The sequence below is a fragment of the Mustela putorius genome, unplaced genomic scaffold (assembly GCF_011764305.1).
Source record: "Mustela putorius furo isolate JIRA1106 unplaced genomic scaffold, ASM1176430v1.1 tig00000095_pilon_pilon_pilon, whole genome shotgun sequence".
Classification (NCBI taxonomy): Eukaryota; Metazoa; Chordata; class Mammalia; order Carnivora; family Mustelidae; genus Mustela; species Mustela putorius.
Genome location: NW_025421280.1, coordinates 22,532,501 through 22,550,668, shown reverse-complemented (window position 1 = coordinate 22,550,668; position 18,168 = coordinate 22,532,501). Strand labels below are relative to the sequence as shown.

Sequence of the window (18,168 nt, the reverse complement as noted above, 5' to 3'; positions counted from 1 at the left end):
ATGGCATGGATTCAGGTGTGTCCTGGAAAGGGGAATCCCTCTCTGGTGATGTCCAGCCCAGAATTCAGTACAACAATAGAGAATCAGGTAGGGCAGGCCCATCCCCAGGCTGTATTCCTTGCAGACATTAGAACTGGGGGGATAGTAGGGTTAGGGGTCACGGTCATGGGTACCTAGCATCCTGAGGGGGAAGATGAACCTTCTTCTGCCTCTTGGTGCTCAGTATGTTCCAGATGGAACTCTGGGGGCAAAGTGTGACTTCACCTGGATTTTGGTGGATGCTGACCCTGTAGGCATAACGGATTGGAAAGGATGAAGTTGGCAGACACAACAGGGTCATCCCAGGACCCAGCCCTTGCTCTCCATTTGGCACCTTTTGCAGCCCTGAGTGATGGACCTTAGAGCCATTTCCACCTGACCAGAGAGATCTAGTGGAAATCTAGTTGTGAGTGAGACCAGTGGGCCTGGGAGGGATCACCAGGAGGGAGTCTATGTGACAAGAAGAAAAACCAAGGCTGGATCTTGAGGAGCTACTTCCTGGGGAGAAGAGGAAGCAAGGCCTTCAAAAGACGCTAAGAAGGGCGCCTGGGTGGCTCAGTGGGTTAAGCCGCTGCCTTCGGCTCAGGTCATGATCTCAGGGTCCTGGGATCGAGTCCCGCATCGGGCTCTCTGCTCAGCAGGGAGCCTGCTTCCTCCTCTCTCTCTCTGCCTACCTCTCTGCCTACTTGTGATCTCTCTCTGTCAAATAAATAAATAAAATCTTAAAAAAAAAAAAAGACGCTAAGAAGCAGGACGAATTTGAGTAGAGGTGCCAAGGTCACAAGAAATGAGAGTTTTGGGGGATCAGTGGACATAGGGTAGCAGATATCAAGGAGACTGGAGGGGAAGAAAGGGAGATTGGAGGGACTGAGCATACTGGGAGTATCTCAAGGTAGGAAGATTTTAAGTGCTTAATTGGTGGAGAGGAGAAAAGGTCTAGAAAGGGAAGAGTGGGAAATGTAAGGGGTTTTGCAGAGCAGTGTGAACACCCTGTAGAGGAAGGTACTGGTGCCCTAAGTGAAGAGGAAGTTGGGAGCAGAGTCCACGTGTCCATCTGTCTGTTTACTGATTTGCCTGTGACTATGGGTCAATGCACCCTGCTCTGACCATGGATGGAAGCCTTCTAGCTAGATTCTGTAACTGGCCTTGGTACGACCATTTCCATGGAGGCCTTACAGCCAGCCTGTAAAAGGGGCTGGATACCCTCTCTGGTCATGAAAAGGCTCTGCCCACACTCAGGGTTGGCTTCAGAAGTTAGGCTAACCAAGGAGTTAATGCCCCCAAACAGCTTTCAACCCATGACTGATGGAGATTTGAGAATGAATTCCTCAAGCAACCTTTGCTCTGGGAAGCAACCAAGAATGATTTGGTCCCAGTTGCCTACAGTGGTAACTTGCTTGATGACACAGCCTTTATTGGCTGCTTTCTCTTTTTGCCACTCCTCCTCTGGTGCGTCCTGGCCTCACTTTCCACATTAACTGTAGGTACTGGTATTTTCGTTTCCAGATGTGCTTCTGGGGAAAGTGAGACACACACCGTCCATGAAAGAGGAACAAGATAGTAGCAAGCACAGACAACCACAAGGAATTCTCCTAGGTGACCGCCAACCTGCACAAACGTTCTGGCAGCTCACAGACTTAACTGATACTCTGAACATCCTGAAAATAGGCTGGGCCAGGGCCAGGGTCTGAAATAGATAGGCTCCTGTCACACCAGTTTGCTCTCACCTGATCCCAGAGTTGGCCACAGGCAGGCCCAGGACCCTGGACATGAATAGTCACAAAATGTCTTGGGTTCTTAGTAGCCCAGGCCTCAGGCCCTACAGAGTGATGATCTGCATGGGAGGTCCCCTGGCCTCTGACTCTTGAAGCTCATCCCTTGCTCGGAGCTATCCTCCCAGCAAGAACTTCCCCCACACAGACCTGTGGGAGGGACTGTCAGGCATTGAGGCCGGCACTGCCTGCTCCTCCATCCCCTGCTAGCCTCCATGTCCACCGTAAGACCTCTTCCTTGTCTTGCTATGTGCTTGGGGAGGTGCGACCCAGCCACCGCCCCTAAAAGAGCCCCGGGCCACGCCCCAAGTGGCCTCCAGGGGGCGCCGCCGCGAAGCCTGTCTTAGAGCTTGTACGAGCTCAGTGCGGGTGGGCGGGCGCCGGCCCCTCAAGCCTGCAGGTTCTGCTGGCCCGCCCCCCGCCCCCCCACCCCGCGGGTGCTCCCAGGCTGGGTCCCGCTCAGAGCGGTCCCCCACCGTACACGTATTGTGCTGCTCAGTGCTGCCTCAGTTCTCCCCCAGCCCGAGATCGGACTCTAAATCCTGGGCAGGCCCAGCGTCCACATGTCCATCTGTCTGTTTACCGATTTGCCTGTGACTATGGGTCGACGCGCCCTGCTCTGGCCACGGCAGGTGCAGGGTTAAGGAGGGGGGAAGGGGGGAGATTTTCCCAAGTCGGGAGGGGGGACGAGGGGCGGACCCGGTCCAGCCCCGCCCCTCGCCGAGCCGAGCCGGAGCCCCGCCGGAGCCCCGCCGGAGCCCCGCCGGAGCCCCGCCGGAGCCCCGCCGGAGCCTGGCCTCAGCCCCAGCCAGAGCCCGCACGGAGCCGGAACGGCGGACCCCGCGTCCCGGCGGCGCCGGAGCCCCGGCCGGTGAGTCCCGCAGGAGCCGCGCTCAGGGGAAGTTTGGGGCGCGGGGCGCAGAGCCCCAAGCGCTCTCGCCGGGACCCGCCCCCCCGCCTCCCGCGAGCTGGAAGTTTGGGGCCAGGAGGCCATCACGCCGAGGGTCCCAGAAGCTTGGCCCCCGCGGGAAAGGAGAAGATGAGGAACTTGGGGATCTGCTGTGAGGGGGTTCGAAAGTCCAGCTGCTCATTCCTACTGGAAACGCCCTGGACTATGGGAGTCTGGAGTCCTAATGGTCATGGGATCCCAAAATCATCCCCCTCCCTACTTCTGGACACCAAGGAGAGGGGCCTCTGGAAACCTGGCATGGGCCGAACCTCTAAGAGTAGACCTGAAGGGGGAATGTGGGACCCTGGCGTCCAGCTTCTCCCCTCCCAAATGCCCTGATCTTGGCCTTTTGCTGGTGGGAATGGATGATCTCTATGGAACGGCCCCCAAAAGGGTTGTAAGTATACCCTGGAGTCTGATCCCTGGCTGTCCAGGGCGCACTGGAAGGCAGTAAGGGGAGGGTACAGTAAGACTCTATTCGTGCAGAACACCAGCATGAGGATTGTCAAAAGGAAGGAAGTCAACTGACTTGCCACCTTGACCTAGATCTGAAGGGGGAGGGAATGTTGGGTGTTCTTAGTTGAGGGCAGGGGGTGAGGGGAGAATCCCTCATGCCCCACAGGAAGGGGAGAAGTTCCCTGAGTATTTGGGAATCTGCTCTCTTTCCCACCCAGGAGGGCTCTGAGCTACAGTGGTGCGCTAGCCAGCCAGGGTAGGTCAGGGGTAGGTCCTCCCTGTGCCTTTCCCACCAGTGATTTTGGGCCAGCCCTTCCCTCAGCTACAGACTGCTCAACTGTGTACTGAGGGGCTGCTCAGTGGCCCTGACCCTTTGTTTTCCCTCTCTCCTCCAGGTGAAGGCAAGGTCCCTGAACTGGTCAGACACTGCCTGTGGGCGTGATAGAGTCAAGAGGAGGCCCCATCATGCCCCTCAGTGAGGCCTGCAACCTGAGCAGATAGTATGGCCTGCCACTGGAGGTGAACACCATGGCTACAGGCAGTGGCCGGGCCTTTGCTTGGCAGGTGTTCCCACCCATGCCTACCTGCCGGGTGTATGGCACAGTGGCATACCAGGATGGGCACCTGCTAGTGTTGGGGGGCTGTGGCCGGGCCGGACTGCCCCTGGACACTGCTGAGACCCTGGACATGGCCTCACATACATGGCTTGCACTGGCCCCCCTGCCCACTGCCCGGGCTGGTGCAGCTGCTGTGGTGCTGGGCAAGCAGGTGCTAGTGGTGGGCGGTGTGGATGAGGGCCAGAGTCCTGTAGCTGCCGTGGAGGCTTTCCTGGCTGACGAGGGCCGCTGGGAGCGTCGGGCCACCCTCCCTCAGGCAGCCATGGGGGTTGCAACTGTGGAGAGAGGTGAGTGGCCTTAAGGGAGTCCTTCAGGCATCCCCACACCCTCTGTTCCTTTCTGACTTGGTCCCTTACCCTCAGAGATTGGACAAGAGCTGTATATTTTGCCTGAGTGCCCTGGACACAGCTTTGACTCTTGTAAAGACCGCTCCTACCTAGGTCTGAGTTGAGCTAGCAGCGGCCTTAACTGCCCTTTCCCACTGTGAAGTGGGAGGCAGAGCCCAGGCTGGCCCCCAGCATGCTGGGAGGCCCTAACCACCTCCCTGCCCATTCCTCTTTTCTAAGAGACAAGGAGGGGTAGCCCAATGACTCTCAGGGTTATAAATAGTCTAGGGGAGGGGGAGGGGAGCATGGCCTTGGCTCAGAGCCCAGTAAGTGCTTAGATTCCCTCCCCCCTCTTCCTCCCATATACACATTTACCAGGGAGCCTGAGATGGGAAGACCAAGCTGGTCTGGGGATAGTTGCCATGGAAGCCCTCAGCTGACTGACCCATCTCCCCAAGGCCTCCAGACATACCCCCATCTGACCCGGAGGGTGTAACAGGACCAGAATCTCCCCCAGTGAAAGGATGAGATACAGAGGTGCTGGCAGGGCTTCTGGGCAGAAGGCTTGCAGCCAGCACCCCTACCGACAGGCGTAAGCCCCTCTCCTATCCCCCAGCTGATCCCCAGAGATCCCTCCCCAGGTTGAGTTCTAAGCTTAATAGATCCCCATATGCCCCTCCCTGGCTTAAGCCATCCTCCAGCCTTCTTCCCCTAGAGGAGCCCCCACCTTGTGGCCTCCAGGTCTGACCACCGGTCCTGCTTGGATGCCAGACTTGGTTGCCATAGCATCTCCAGGGAGACAGAGATGAATTATAATTAGATCATCTGCCTCCTGCTCTTCACTTGGAGGGGCCCTGGCCAGAGCAGGAATCCTAGCTCTCCCAGCCCCCACTCTAGGAAGGAAGGAGGGTTTCTCTGCTGTTTGGGAGGGGTACTACAAACATGTGGGTCCCCAGCCACGCCCAGGCCTGACCTGGGCAGCCATCAGGGTAGGGTGCCCTGACCAGGCTGAGGTGCACTCTGAATTGCTCTTTTCTATGCAGATGGTATGGTGTATGCTCTGGGGGGAATGGGCCCAGACACGGCTCCCCAGGCCCAAGTTCGGGTATATGAGCCCCGGCGGGACTGCTGGCTTTCGCTCCCCTCCATGCCCACACCCTGCTACGGGGCTTCTACCTTCCTGCACGGGAACAAGATCTATGTCCTGGGTAAGGGCCTGGGGGATATGGGAAAGGGGCTCAATGTACAGAAACACCTATCCCCATAGGTTGGCTGGGATCAGGTTTAGCCTGAGATGGCAGGACAAGAGAAGCTTTGAGTGAGCCAGGCTTGCTTGGAGGTTCTGACCTTTGGTGGCCCTCCTGGGCTGGAAAACCGTACCCCTGGGCCCGAGGATCTGCAGGGTAGGGGATCCATGCTCTGGTGTGCACACAACTGGGTATGGGGGGCTAGGGTGGGCAGTGGTGAAGGCTTAGCAACCTGGTGAAGGAGGAGCCTGCTGGGCCTCCAGACTCTTTCCCAGGTGCCCCAATTCCATTGGCAGGGGGCCGCCAGGGAAAGCTCCCAGTGACTGCTTTTGAGGCCTTTGATCTGGAGGCCTGTACCTGGACCCGGCACCCAAGCCTGCCCAGCCGCCGGGCCTTTGCTGGTTGTGCCATGGCAGAAGGCAACGTCTTCAGCCTGGGTGGCCTGCAGCAACCCGGGCCCCACAATTTCTACTCCCGCCCACACTTTGTCAACACTGTGGAGATGTTCGACCTGGAACATGGTGAGCAGTGGCTAGCCTGGGTTGTCCCCCCACTTTCCATGGGATGGAGGGGCACAGTGTATGTCGTGGGGGCTGGATCTGACTTCCCCTTTCTTGCAGGGTCCTGGACCAAGCTGCCCCGCAGCCTGCGTATGAGGGATAAGAGGGCCGACTTTGTAGTTGGCTCCCTTGGGGGCCACATCATGGCCATTGGGGGCCTTGGTAAGTAACTGTGGGGCTAGGGAAAGGAGGTGAACCCAAGACAGGAAGGAAGAGCCCCAAGCATGAGCACTACCTCCTGCCCTTCCGCTGGCACTCCAGGGATGAGGGATTTGTGACCTTCCCTTTCCCAATCTGTGAAGCAGCCAGGGTATAGTCTGCTTAGCCTAACTCTTGGGGTGCCGCTCTGCACCAGTAGGGGCCTAGGAGACAGAAACAGGACAAGTGACCACTAAATGAATGGACAAATAGAAATCTAAAGAAATGAACAAATGATGAATGGGGGCCGTGGGGGCAAGGCACTGGTAGCTCATCCTGGGGTGATGCCTGCTGGGCCATCTGTGGGCTCCGCAAGCAAAAGAGTCAAGGCCCTTGCAGCCGGGGCCCTTTACAACTTCTTTCTCCTTCCTGCAGGCAACCAGCCATGCCCTCTGGGCTCTGTGGAGGGCTTCAGCCTAGCACGGCGGCGCTGGGAGGCCCTGCCGGCCATGCCCACAGCCCGCTGCTCCTGTTCTAGTCTGCAGGCTGGGCCCCGGCTGTTTGTCATTGGGGGTGTGGCCCAAGGTCCCAGCCAAGCTGTGGAGGCGCTGTGTCTGCGTGATGGGGTCTGAATGCCTGACGGGGATGTGGCATCTGGAGCAGCGCAGTGCCCCCTGGCACAGGTCCGTGGCTCCTTTTGCTGCTGAAGAAGCTCATTGTGGCTCTGTGGGATGCGGGAGGCCCAAGGTCAGGTACAAAGGGTGAGGGCACTTTGTCTTTAGTGCAGGACACATATGCTTATACCCACCTTTATCCCCATTCATTCATGGACCATGCCTAGCTCCACACTTGCTCTGGAACTACTGGGCCCTCTGTCCAACTGGGAAGTGGGAGGATGGAAGAGCTGGCCTCAGGCCCCACAGGATTAGTGCCTACCTGGAGTTGACCAGTCTCACCCCAGTGGCTGTTCCTGAAAAATCCTAGCTGTCAGCCTACCTTGAGGGCCTCTGTGGCCCCAGGAGAGTTCAGGGAGGTCAGAGGACACAGAGGGTGTGGAGGAGTAGATGTAGGAACCTCCAGAGGACCAGAGGAATAGTGGCTTTGGGCCCTTTACACTATTGACTGTGTGACCTTGAGCAAGTCATTTCACCTCTCTGTGCCTCAGCATCCTCATCTGTAAATGGGGATCTCTGAAACCTTCCTGCCCTACCTACCTCACAGGGCTGTTGTGAGGACCCAGGAAGTTCAGATGTGAAAGTAAAAGTGCTGCTAAAATCTGGTGTATGGCCCTCGGTGTGGACTCCTGTGTTGCCCCTGCAACCCCTTGCCCTCCTTCAGGAGCCTTGATTCTCCCAGGGAAGAGGGTTCAGAGTAGCCTTTTGGATCTTGCTTCTGCTCCCCAAAGTGTTCTGGTGTCTTAGCCCCACCTAAGCCTTAGTTTTCTTTTTGGTGACGTAGGATGACTGCTGCCCCCACTGTTCTGGGTGTTAGAGGGCACTCACGGGATGGCCAGAGAAGAGCTCAGAAAACTATAGCAAAGTACCCCAGGGTTGGGATGACCTCCAGGTTCACGGCACACAGGATTTCCTCAAAGTCTCTTCTCACCTCCGTAGGGAGGGGGTGTTCCAGTGGGGGCTGTGGCCAGGGCAGGCTCCTCCTGTCCCAGCTTAGGCAGAACTATGTGGCTTCCCACCAGACCCCCAGAGGCATGGTAGCCTCCCAGAGAAATCAGAGCTACCAGCATGTGCCTCCTCCTCCAGTCTTTGCTGCTCGCTAGAAGGGCCCACTGACTGTTTTCCCTACAGCTGCATGAGTACAAGGGGCGCACAGCTGGGTTTACTGGAAGAATGGATTTGGGGTCCCAGAACTGATCTGCTATGACCGTGGTGGACCTTCTGGGCCCTTAGGCTCCTGCAGGGTTTTCACTCAGTGGCAGGGTTCCCAGGGCAGCACCTCCCCTGCCTAGCACACAGGTGCAATGGGCCTCACCGCTGTCCAGCTTCTAAGAGCCCTTGGACTGCAAGCACAGAAAGGCCGCTGTGTCAGCTGTCCTTGTTTAATAATCTGGACCAGTTTAGACACTCCGAGACCCCAGCATGAAGGTAATGCTGCAGCAGCTTGGGTCTTGGGATCCCTGGGAGGTCAGGCAGTGTGTTGGTTACCGGTCCCGTATTGCTGCTGCCACAGTGGCCACCCCGGGATGGCTGGCAGAAGTTCTGTTGGTAGGTGGTGCTGGTTCGGGGAGGCTCGATCTGCACAAAGTGGATAAGGCGCTGGGGGAGGTCACTGAGTCCTGGGCCTGACCGGAAATTGGCCTGGTAGGAGGATTCAGGGGGCCGCTGCTGGCTCAACTCCAGCTCCTGGGGTGCCCAGCGCAGGAAGGTGTGCCGCTGCCACAGACGCTCCAGGTCTTTCCGCCTTCCGATTCCCTGCAGCAGGCAGTAGGGGCCCTCCTCAACGGTATGGGCCCTTGGCCCACAGTCCTGGCACCAAGCACCCCTTGGCCCCTCCTCAACCCAAGCCTACTTGGTGATGCCAGGCTCCCCTGGCCTGTACCCCCAGCCTCTTTGGCATGCCTCCCCAGTTATGCCCTCCATTCCAGGGTGAAACCTCCAGAAAGCCAGTGGCCCCTGGGATATTTGCACATTGTCAGGCAAGCTAGTAGATGAAACCAAAGCAGAGGTACCTTTGTTTGGGAAATGGGCTGTTTCCCAGACAAGAGAGGTTTTCAGGAGCCCTCCCTCCCCTCAGTGTCTTATCCCCACCACCCTACCTCAACTTCAGTCTAGGCTGGGGCCCTGCCCGTTCTCCTTCCTTTCTCCAGCACTCACTTTGTCGAAAGAAGTACGGTTGTCATGCTTGGAGAACAAGTGTTGCTGTGCTGGCTCCTTTAAAGACAGTGAGAAAGAAGGTAAATGGGGGGAAAATGATGCTCACCTGCCCTTCAGATGTTATGTCAGGACCCAGAATGGAGGGAAGCTGCCAGGAGCCACTACCCCTAAACTGCTAAAATTGCCAAAATCCTGAAAGAGCAGCTAGAAATTAAAGCTGTTTGCCTCACTCCTAGGACATCTCATGCAGGTATTTGCCTCCAAATCAAAAGTCTCTAGGGCTGCTGATTGAAGAAGGGGCTGAGGCATCTTCGAAGACATCCTGCCACCAGAAGGGCAGTGGTTTAAGTTTCATGTCACGTCCTTTAACTCTTAGATTGTCCAGGACCAGGCTTCAATTCTTTCCTCCCCTCTGTCAACATTTAATCCTTCATCAACAACCCAAGCTCTTGGCCCTAAGTACCACCTGGAAACGGCCATTTCTCTATCTAGCTTGAACTCTGTCCTGATCTCCAGACTCAATAGCCAAGAAGCTATTCCATATCTTCTTGTAAATGTCTTACAGGCATCTCCAACCACAACTGAGCTCTGGATTATGCCCCAACCCCAGCCCTCCAGAGCCTCCCCCAGGTCAGGTCATGGTAGCTAGATCCTGCCAAAAACCTTGGAGTCCCTTTGATTCTCTTCTTTCACACCCTATATCCAAAGTATCAGGAAATCCTGTTGATTATTCCTTCAACATATGCCCAGGATTGGACCACTCCTTAGCATGTCCACTGCTTTCCCTGATCCAAGAAACACATTCTTCTCTTGCTTGAATTATTGCAAGAGCTTCCTACCTCATGTCTCTACTTCCAAGCCTTCCCTTCCAGTTTATTGTTCTCTTAGCAGGTAGAATAACTCTTCTGATATGTAGATCAAATCATCTTCCTTGTTTGCTGAAAATTTACAATATTTCCTCATGTTTATAAAAGCCAAAGTCAATGTAGTGGTCCATGAGACCCACACAGTATTGATTTCTCCATTATCTGCAACTGCACTGGCATCCTTAATGCTTCTGAAACATACCAGCTATATCCACTTTGGGCCTTTGCAACACCTGGGCCTTCTGTCTGGGACTCTTCTTGTAGCTGGCCGTAGGACTCCCTCTCACTTCCCAGTTGGGAGGATTTCTTCAAACACTAACACTATCAGTGCCGACACCCAACTCTGCATTTTCCACCTTCTGGCATACTAGGTGACTACATAGTATGATGTTGCCTAATGTTCCTGACAAGAACGTAAGCTCCTTGTGGGCAAAGATTATTGTCTGTCTTGGTCACATCTATAACTCCAACACTGAGCCCAGTGCCTGGGCAAATACATGTTTGCTGTTTAATTAAAGGACAGGGTTCAGAAAGTCCTCAGGGCATTTGCTTTGGCTTACTTGGAGCCATAGAACCATAACCTATCCCCAGGCAGAGAAAGGCCACCCCCCAGGCCTCCAGACTTTAGTAGGAATCTCTCCTAAGACCATCCAACCTTGACTTTGTGCCTGGTCTCTGGCCCTAGAGTTCCCTGTCCCCAGCCATTCAGCTTCTTCTGCTGCAAACCTGAATGAAGTGTCTGATCTGATGAGTTCAGTCTAGGCTGGGTTGGTGTATGAGCAATGGCTGACAACAGGTTGCTAGATAAAAGACTGGGTTTAGCTTCATCCCAGATCCCTGAATCAGAATCTTCTGTGGTATGTATCTGTGTGTGTGTGTGTGTGTGTGTGTGGTATGTATCTTTAACAAGCTCCCCTAGCAGGACCTCCTGCCCTAGACAGCTGGTGTTGGTTTCCAAGTAGAATGAAAGCTCCATGAAGGTGGGAAGCCAGCCAGCCTTACCTTTCATTCCTCATAAAGCAAGCTGACACAACAGGGATTAAAAACCCAGGGCCCTTTTAGAAAAAAAACAGGAAAAAATTTTCAGCATTTAGAACTAGGCAAAGAGTTCTTTGATTTGATACCAAAAGCAAGAGCAATAAAATAAAATTGATAAATTGGACCCCATCAAAAAATTTTTAAAGTTTTGCTCTGTGAAAATTTGTATAAAAAGGATGAAAAGACAAGCCACAGACAGGGAGAAAATACTTGCAAATCAAATAGCCCATAAAGGAATAATATCTAGAATATATAAAGAATTCTCACAACTCAACAGTAAAATAACAATCCTATTAGAAAATGGGCAAACGTCAGATGTCTATTGACGATGGATAAAGAAGTGCATGGAATGTTATGCAGCCATAAAAAATGAAATCTTAATAAATCCATAAATGATATGGATGGAATTAGAGGATATTAAGTTAATGAAATAAGTCAATTATAGAAATTATAGTCAATTATAGAAAGACAATTATCATATGATCTCAGTGATAGGTGGAATTCAGGAAACAATGGAGAGGATCATAGGGGAAGAGAAAAAAGAAAATGAAACAAGACAAAACCAGGGAGGGAGAAAAATCACAAGAGATTCCTAATCTTAGGAAATAAACTGAGGGTTGCTGGAGGGTAAGGAGGTGGGAGAATGGGGTAAGGGGGTGATGAATATTGGGGAGGGTATATGTTGTAGTGAGCAATTGGTATTATAAAAGACTGATGAATCACAGACTTGTACCTCTGAAACAAATAATACATTTTATGTTAATTGATTGAATTTAAATTAAAAAAAAGAAAATGGACAAACAAGATGAAGCCATTTCACTGAAAAGGATATACAGATGGCAAATAACACATGAAAAAATGTTCACCATCATTAAACACTAATGAAATGCAAATTGAGATCACAATGAGATATGACATATTTATCAGAATGGCTAAAATAGAGACAGGACCAAATGTTGAGAATGCAGAGAAACTGGATCACTCATACATTGCTGATGGGAACACAAAACGGTACAGTCACTCTAAAAAACAGTTTGGCAGGGGTGCCTGGGTGGCTCAGTGGGCTAAAGCCTCTGCCTTTGGCTCAGATCATGATGTCCTGGGATCCTGCTTCCTCTTCTCTCTCTCTGCCTGCCTCTCTGCCTACTTGTGATCTCTCTCTGTCAAATAAATAAATAAAATTTTTAAAAAAAGAGAAAAAAACAGTTTGGCAGTTTTAAAAAAACTAAACATACAGCCATCATATAATCCAGCAATTGTACTCTTAGGCATTTAATCCAAGAGAGGAAAACTTATGTTCACCCAAAAACCTGTAGCAGCTTTATTTGTAAGAGCCAAAAACTGGAACCAGCCTCAATATTTTTAATAGGTGAATGGTTATACAAACTGACATATGCATGCTATAGAATACTACTCAGTAATGAAGAGGAATGAACCATAAATCACCTGGATGAATCTCTAGAAAATTATATTGAGCAAGAAAAACCAATCTCCAAATATTGCATGCTATATCATTCTATTTATATAATATTTTTGAAATGACAAAATTTTAGAAAAGGAGAAGAGGCTGGTAGTTGCTAGGGATTAGGGACAGAGAAAGGGTAGAGGAGCAGGAGGCTGGTGGGTGTGGTCATAAAAGGGCAGTACCAGGGATACTTGCAATGTTGGCCAGTGTGTTAACTGTGGTGGTGGGTACACAAACATAAATAGGTGATAAAATTTTATAGGTCTTAATATATACAAGTAGTGTAAGTAAAATGGAAATCTGAGATAGGTGGGTTGCATTAATGTCAGTGTCCTGGTTGCAGTATTATACTATAGTGTTGCAAAATGTTTTCATTGGGGGAAACTGGGAAAAGTATAGAAAGGGTCTCTATTATTTCTTACAACCGGTTATGAATTTATAGTTGTTTCAACAAAAATTTCAATTAAAAAAACCTTGGGAGTATGCAGCAAGTTCTAAATGACCCCCAAATTTCTTCTCCATCTCTATCCTTGGCTAAAAATTGTACACAGCCCTAGAATGTGGATGCCTCTGTTGTTGGAGGCAACTCTGACTCTGAAAACTCACTATGCATGTATTTTTGCCTTTTGATTTTTTTTTATTAATCCAAAAAGCTTCATTAAGAAAAATTTAGCTTTCTGACTTTATGCTTGTGCCTTCAACACTTTCACAGTGTTATTATGCTCCTTGGTAAGGAAAGCACACTTGATCTGGTCATAGACACACTTATCATATAGGGAACCACTACAGGCCCTGCTGACATGTTATTTGTTTGTTTCAGACCACCTCATATGAACTTCAGGTTTTACAACACAAACTTCTTGAAATCAGCCTGGTCACATGCCCCATGTGGATTTTGGTGCTTTCCCAACATTGTTGGTATAAAGGTGCACAATTCTATTACCAAGGGTTCAGAACAGCTTAGTTTTGTTAAAGGCTGTATTATAGGACAGCCTATGATGGTATGTCAGATTCTGGATCATTCTGAATGTCTCTAGACACCATCCCTCAAGAGTGAAAGTCACTGTTCTAATGGTGGTAGCATAATCTACTGATTTCCACTGACTCAAGTTTTGTTCTCACAATAGTGAAAGCCTGGTAAGAAGTGAAGTCATTTCCTTCCATGTGGGCAGTTCTGAGTATTCTTTTCCCTGGAAAGAATTTCACCTGCATCTTTGTTTCTAGGGATCCTTTTCAATTGAGGTGGTAAAACCCATGGTCTCTGAGCTGATGGGCTTGGGCTTGGGTTCCAGTTGAAGAGACCATGGAGGAAAGGTAGATTTCCTGGGATGGGGCAGTAGTTGCATGTGGGAGAGCTAAGGACCCTTGTGGAGGCTGGGCATTCTGCAGTCAATAGGATGCTGAGTAAGGAGCTCCTGTGACAGACTGAGGCATGTCAGTGGTGGAACAGGGATACAACAATCATGGCACTACCAATGAGGGATCTACTCCAAACCATGAGGCCTTGTGGCTCTTGTCTGACCTTAAGAACGAACAGGACCATTAAAAATAAAAGTAACCTCTTAAAAAAAGAAGAAACAAACAGGACCAGGATTACATGTCCCAAGAGTCAGGCAGGTAAGTACTAGAAATAAGTTAATTCAGTCCGGAAGAGAAAAAGAAAAAGAAGAGAATTTTCTTGCATCTGAATGACACAATTTCTACCTGCCCCAAACTAAAGAAAAGTGGTGTCACATCTTGAAAAATTTTTCAACAATAATAGCTGCAAGCAGCTGGTTGAAAACTGGTATCTCTTAGCTAATAGAAAAATAAAATGTGCACCTTCCCCAAACAGTTCCACTAATTAAAAGAGCTTTAGACATAGAAAGAGCCACCAGACTGTGTATTTATACAGTCTGAGCCCAACACTCAGAGATCATGCTGTTTGGGGATGCTGGTAATGCTAGTAAATGCTTTGTGTAGCAAGTCTTCAATTAAAACATGTCCCAAAGACAAACCATAAGTGACTCTTAATCTCACAAAACAAACTGAGGGTTGCTGGGGGGAGGGGGTTTGGGAGAAAGGGGTGGTATTATGGACATTGGGGAGGGTATGTGTTTTGGTGAGTGCTGTGAAGTGTGTAAACCTGGTGATTCACAGACCTGTACCCCTGGGGATAAAAATATATGTTTATAAAAAATAAAAAATTATATTAAAAAAAAAAAAAAAACATGTCCCAAAACATGTTCCCAACTTCTGTTTCTGGGGGACAGATTGAATGTTCCGTCTTTAGGATGACAGCTGGCACTGGGCTACTACAAACACCCAGAACAAAGTTCCCGGCTTGCCTCTGTCCCTGAACTACCCAGGTCCCATTATTCTCAAGGGAGAAGTGATCCCAGATAAGTGGTCTGGAGCTGCCTTTGGATCCAGCTCTCTCATTAGGCAATGCCAGGCTCTCCTTCAAACTGAGAATGCTAAGGAAATTCAGACTCCATAATATGGCAGCCTCTAAGATCCTGTTCTTGGCCTGGAAAAGCAAGTCATGGAGAATTCAGATGGCAGATCAAGCAGGATCTGGCTAGAGGCTTGGGAGCAAGAAGCTGCAGTGGACAGAGAATGTTCCAGACACTCCTCCAGGTTCCTTTCCATGTTCTCCATTCTGCTGTTGCCCAGGGGGCTGATCTGAGTGCATTTCTCACCAGCCTGCCTTCCCTCTGGCCATTGAAAAGCCCTGGGAAGAGATGGAGGGAAGGAAGGAGAGGTCTCTTCTCTTAACTCCACCCGAGACTAGCCCCCGCCTGTCTGTCTCTCTCCCCCCATGATCACCACTCCTCTCACGGTAGTTGTCTCCAAACCACCCACTCCTTCTGGGTTCTAGGAGCCATACTTTTCCCCCTGTCCATCTGGGCTCAATGGTACTGACCACTTGGTTGTTGCCAGCCTATGATACCACGTTTACCTGAGGCCCTCACATCCAACTCCTTTGCATGTACACTCTGCTGAGTTGTCCTGATTTGAGTGAGATTTTTATTGTTGGGACCCCAACTGATGATCAGTGCCCCCTCCTTGTTTCCAGACCTAGAAGCAGTAGAGGGTCTGGGCCCTTTATCTCTCTCTCTTTCTTCTGTTCTCTGGAAGCCTTTTCCAGCTATTTCTCTCATTACTCCTTTCCAGTCCTCCTTGGCTACACATGTGGGTGGGTACCCAGCCACTTTATAGGCTGCTTCCCTCACCAAAAGAGGCCTCCTGGGCGCCTGGACTACAAGGCTGACTGTGAATTAGGCCATGGGCTTTCATGACATCAAGGAATCTGAGCTTGAGAGCAGTTGTTGGCAAAACTCAAGGCTTACTTTCTGGGCTCTGGAGGGTCTTTCCCCATGGCCACCTACCCAAACTGGGTCCTGACCTTCCGTCCACCCAGAAGAAGCAATGAGCAAGACTTTCCAGCTTGGTACTAGCTCTTCTCCACCCTTTCTATAGGTGGAGATCTGTAAATATGCTATTTCAGGGACGAGTGGCTAGGGCTCATGCATTTTCTGGGGGATAAGCTGGCCTCAGGTGTCAGTCCAGCAGTGGTAGTTCTGGGGATGATGCTTTTGGGTTCCAAGAGAAATAGAAACTGGCCCAGCCACCCCATCTGCCCCCAGGGCTGCCTTGTACCTGACATCGCTGCAGGAACACTGCTGGAGGCTGGGGCTTGGCTGCAAGGCGGTATTCTTGAGCGCTTTCACTCTTGAATTGGCCTCTGTAGTGCCCATAGAAGCCAGTGTTGTGCTATAATAAGGCAGGCATGAGGGTGAATCCCTCCCAAATGCTTACCCTGAGTCTCAGACCTCAGGGTCCCCAGGCCAGAACCCTCTCCTGGGAGCTACTGTCAGAATAAAAAGAATCTGAGGAGAGAGACACACATCTGTCATCCATCATTAGAACAGTTGGTCTCGCGATGCCTGGGTGGCTCAGTTGGTTTAGCAACTGCCTTAGACTCAGGTCATGATCCCAGGGTCCTGGCATCGCATGCTGCTTCAGGCTCCTTACTCAGCGGGGAGATTGCTTCTCCCTCTTCCTGCCCCTCCCCCTGCTTGTGATCTCCCTCTGACAAATAAAATCTTAAAAACAAACAAACAAACAAAACAGTTGTCTCAGCTGTGCTGGCCCACCTAGGAGGGTTATGTATGTATGTGCCCTTTCCCTTTTTTTCCCCCTTTTTTCCATCCTTCCCCTCTTTCATAAAATTCCAGTATAAACTAGGGAGAAAATGGTGAAAGGACAGAAATATCCTGGTCCTGGTGAAACTTCCTTCTGGTGAAGGAGTGCGACACAGCAAATAAGGTCAGGGAAGAAATAACCTGACCAAATAACTAGATCAAGAGTAACAGGGAACACAGATAGCCCTTCATGATAATGAGGGTGGGACCTGAACATGAGGAGGAGTCAGCTGTGCAAGGAACAGCAGAACAACATTCTATGTGATGGGAACAGAAAGAGCAAAGGTTCCAATGCCAGAAAGAAAGAAAGAAATGTGTTGGAAGAACAAAAAAGAACAAAAATCCTTGTGACTAAAGGATTTTGAGCAAACTAGTCAGGTAAGGTCAGGGAAGGGCAGGCCTCACACTAGTTTAAGAATATGCATTCTCGGGGCGCCTGGGTGGCTCAGTGGGTTAAAACCTCTGCCTTCGGCTCAGGTCATGATCTTAGGGTCCTGGGATCGAGCCCCACATCATGCTCTCTGCTTGGCAGGGAGCCTGCTTCCCCCTCTCTCTCTCTGCCTGCCTCTGCCTACTTGTGATCTATGTCAAATAAATAAATAAAATCTTAAAAAAAAAAAAAGAATATGCATTCTCAGGGCACCTAGGTGTCTTAGTTGATTAAGTGTCCCCCTGAGACTCAGGTCACGATCCCAGGGTCCTGGGATTGAGCTCCACATCAGGCTCCCCGCTCAATGGGGAGCCTGCTTCACCCTCTCCCTCTGCCTTCCACTTCCCCTGCTCGTACTCTCTGTCAAATAAATAAAATCTTTAAAAAAATATATGGCTTCTCTTCTAAGAGCAAAGGGAGACTTTTCAGGAGGGGAGGGGGACCAGAGAGTTTGGGTTGGGATGGTTCAGAGCACCGAGCAGAGTTTTGAAAACAGGGCCACTGACTGGTGATAAGATCCTTCCCTGGGGACTGAATGGTTCCATCCTGGGCATCTATTGACAAAACCGTGAGCATTTATTTGCTACATATCCTGCTGTTCTGGGGTAAGCAGGGCACCCTCTGAAGCTGGAGCACCTAAGCAAGGGATATGCTTTTCAAAAGACGTACTTTACCAACAGGGATACCTTCTGGAGAGGATTTCAGAGACAGGGACTGACAAAAGACAGAAATGAGCATTTGTGAGAGGTCTAAGAAGGAGATACACTGTATTGGTATCATTAGGTGGATGCCCTGTGGACAGCAGTGATATCTACCCAGGGAGCTCCTAGAGCCCAACTGTTTGTTCTAAGAGCTTCCTGCAAAGGATGGGTATGTCTGGTCCTCCATGATCATAGCTCTGAGCAGAAAGAATGTGACCCAAGTTTGGCCTCTGGCCATCACAGGAGCCTCCTATACATGACTGAAAAGTCCTTTATCTTTTCAACCCACTGAGGGTTTGGGTTGCCCAAGTTGTCTTTTTATTATCTGTTGAACTTGCCCTCTATTCAGTTTATTTTTTATTATTATTAATTTTTTCTATTTAGTTTAGTTCAATATTATTGGGCCACCTTTACTGCATTCCAGGCATGGGACTGGGCATGGGATATACAGGTGGAAAACAGTCTTTGCCCTCAAGATGTTCCCAGTATACAGGGCAGTCAAACTCCAGAAGTTTGGGAAGACCAAACAAAGAACTTGGAATAAAT

At 50.5% G+C, this 18,168-nt stretch overlaps 2 protein-coding genes and 1 pseudogene across 3 annotated transcripts in view; 1 reads left to right on the top strand and 2 right to left on the bottom strand.

The window, feature by feature from the left end:
- Positions 1–2,201: 2,201 nt before the first annotated feature.
- KLHDC8B (kelch domain containing 8B) lies at positions 2,202–7,384 on the top strand. Of its 2 annotated transcripts, XM_004760677.3 has the most exons (6): positions 2,205–2,682; positions 3,612–4,120; positions 5,203–5,367; positions 5,703–5,927; positions 6,027–6,128; positions 6,540–7,384. In XM_004760677.3, exons 2-6 carry the CDS (start codon positions 3,745–3,747, stop codon positions 6,734–6,736), a joined length of 1,065 nt encoding a protein of 354 aa, XP_004760734.1. In that variant the 5' UTR covers positions 2,205–2,682; positions 3,612–3,744; the 3' UTR covers positions 6,737–7,384. The 2 variants fall into 2 exon arrangements, with proteins under 2 accessions (XP_044935949.1, XP_004760734.1); XM_045080014.1 differs by lacking the exon at positions 5,203–5,367 and having other exon boundaries at positions 2,202–2,682.
- Positions 7,385–8,146: 762 nt separating this feature from the next.
- Positions 8,147–18,168, bottom strand: part of CUNH3orf84 (chromosome unknown C3orf84 homolog) — a 10,388-nt gene continuing 366 nt past the window's right edge. The window contains exons 2-4 of the mRNA XM_004760676.3: positions 15,947–16,060; positions 8,936–8,992; positions 8,147–8,554 (exon numbers count right to left, since the gene is read on the bottom strand). Of these exons, the coding sequence (XP_004760733.1) occupies positions 8,147–8,554; positions 8,936–8,992; positions 15,947–16,060 (579 nt within the window). The remainder of the gene's footprint in view (positions 8,555–8,935; positions 8,993–15,946; positions 16,061–18,168) is intronic.
- LOC123391268 lies at positions 9,201–13,863 on the bottom strand (annotated as a pseudogene).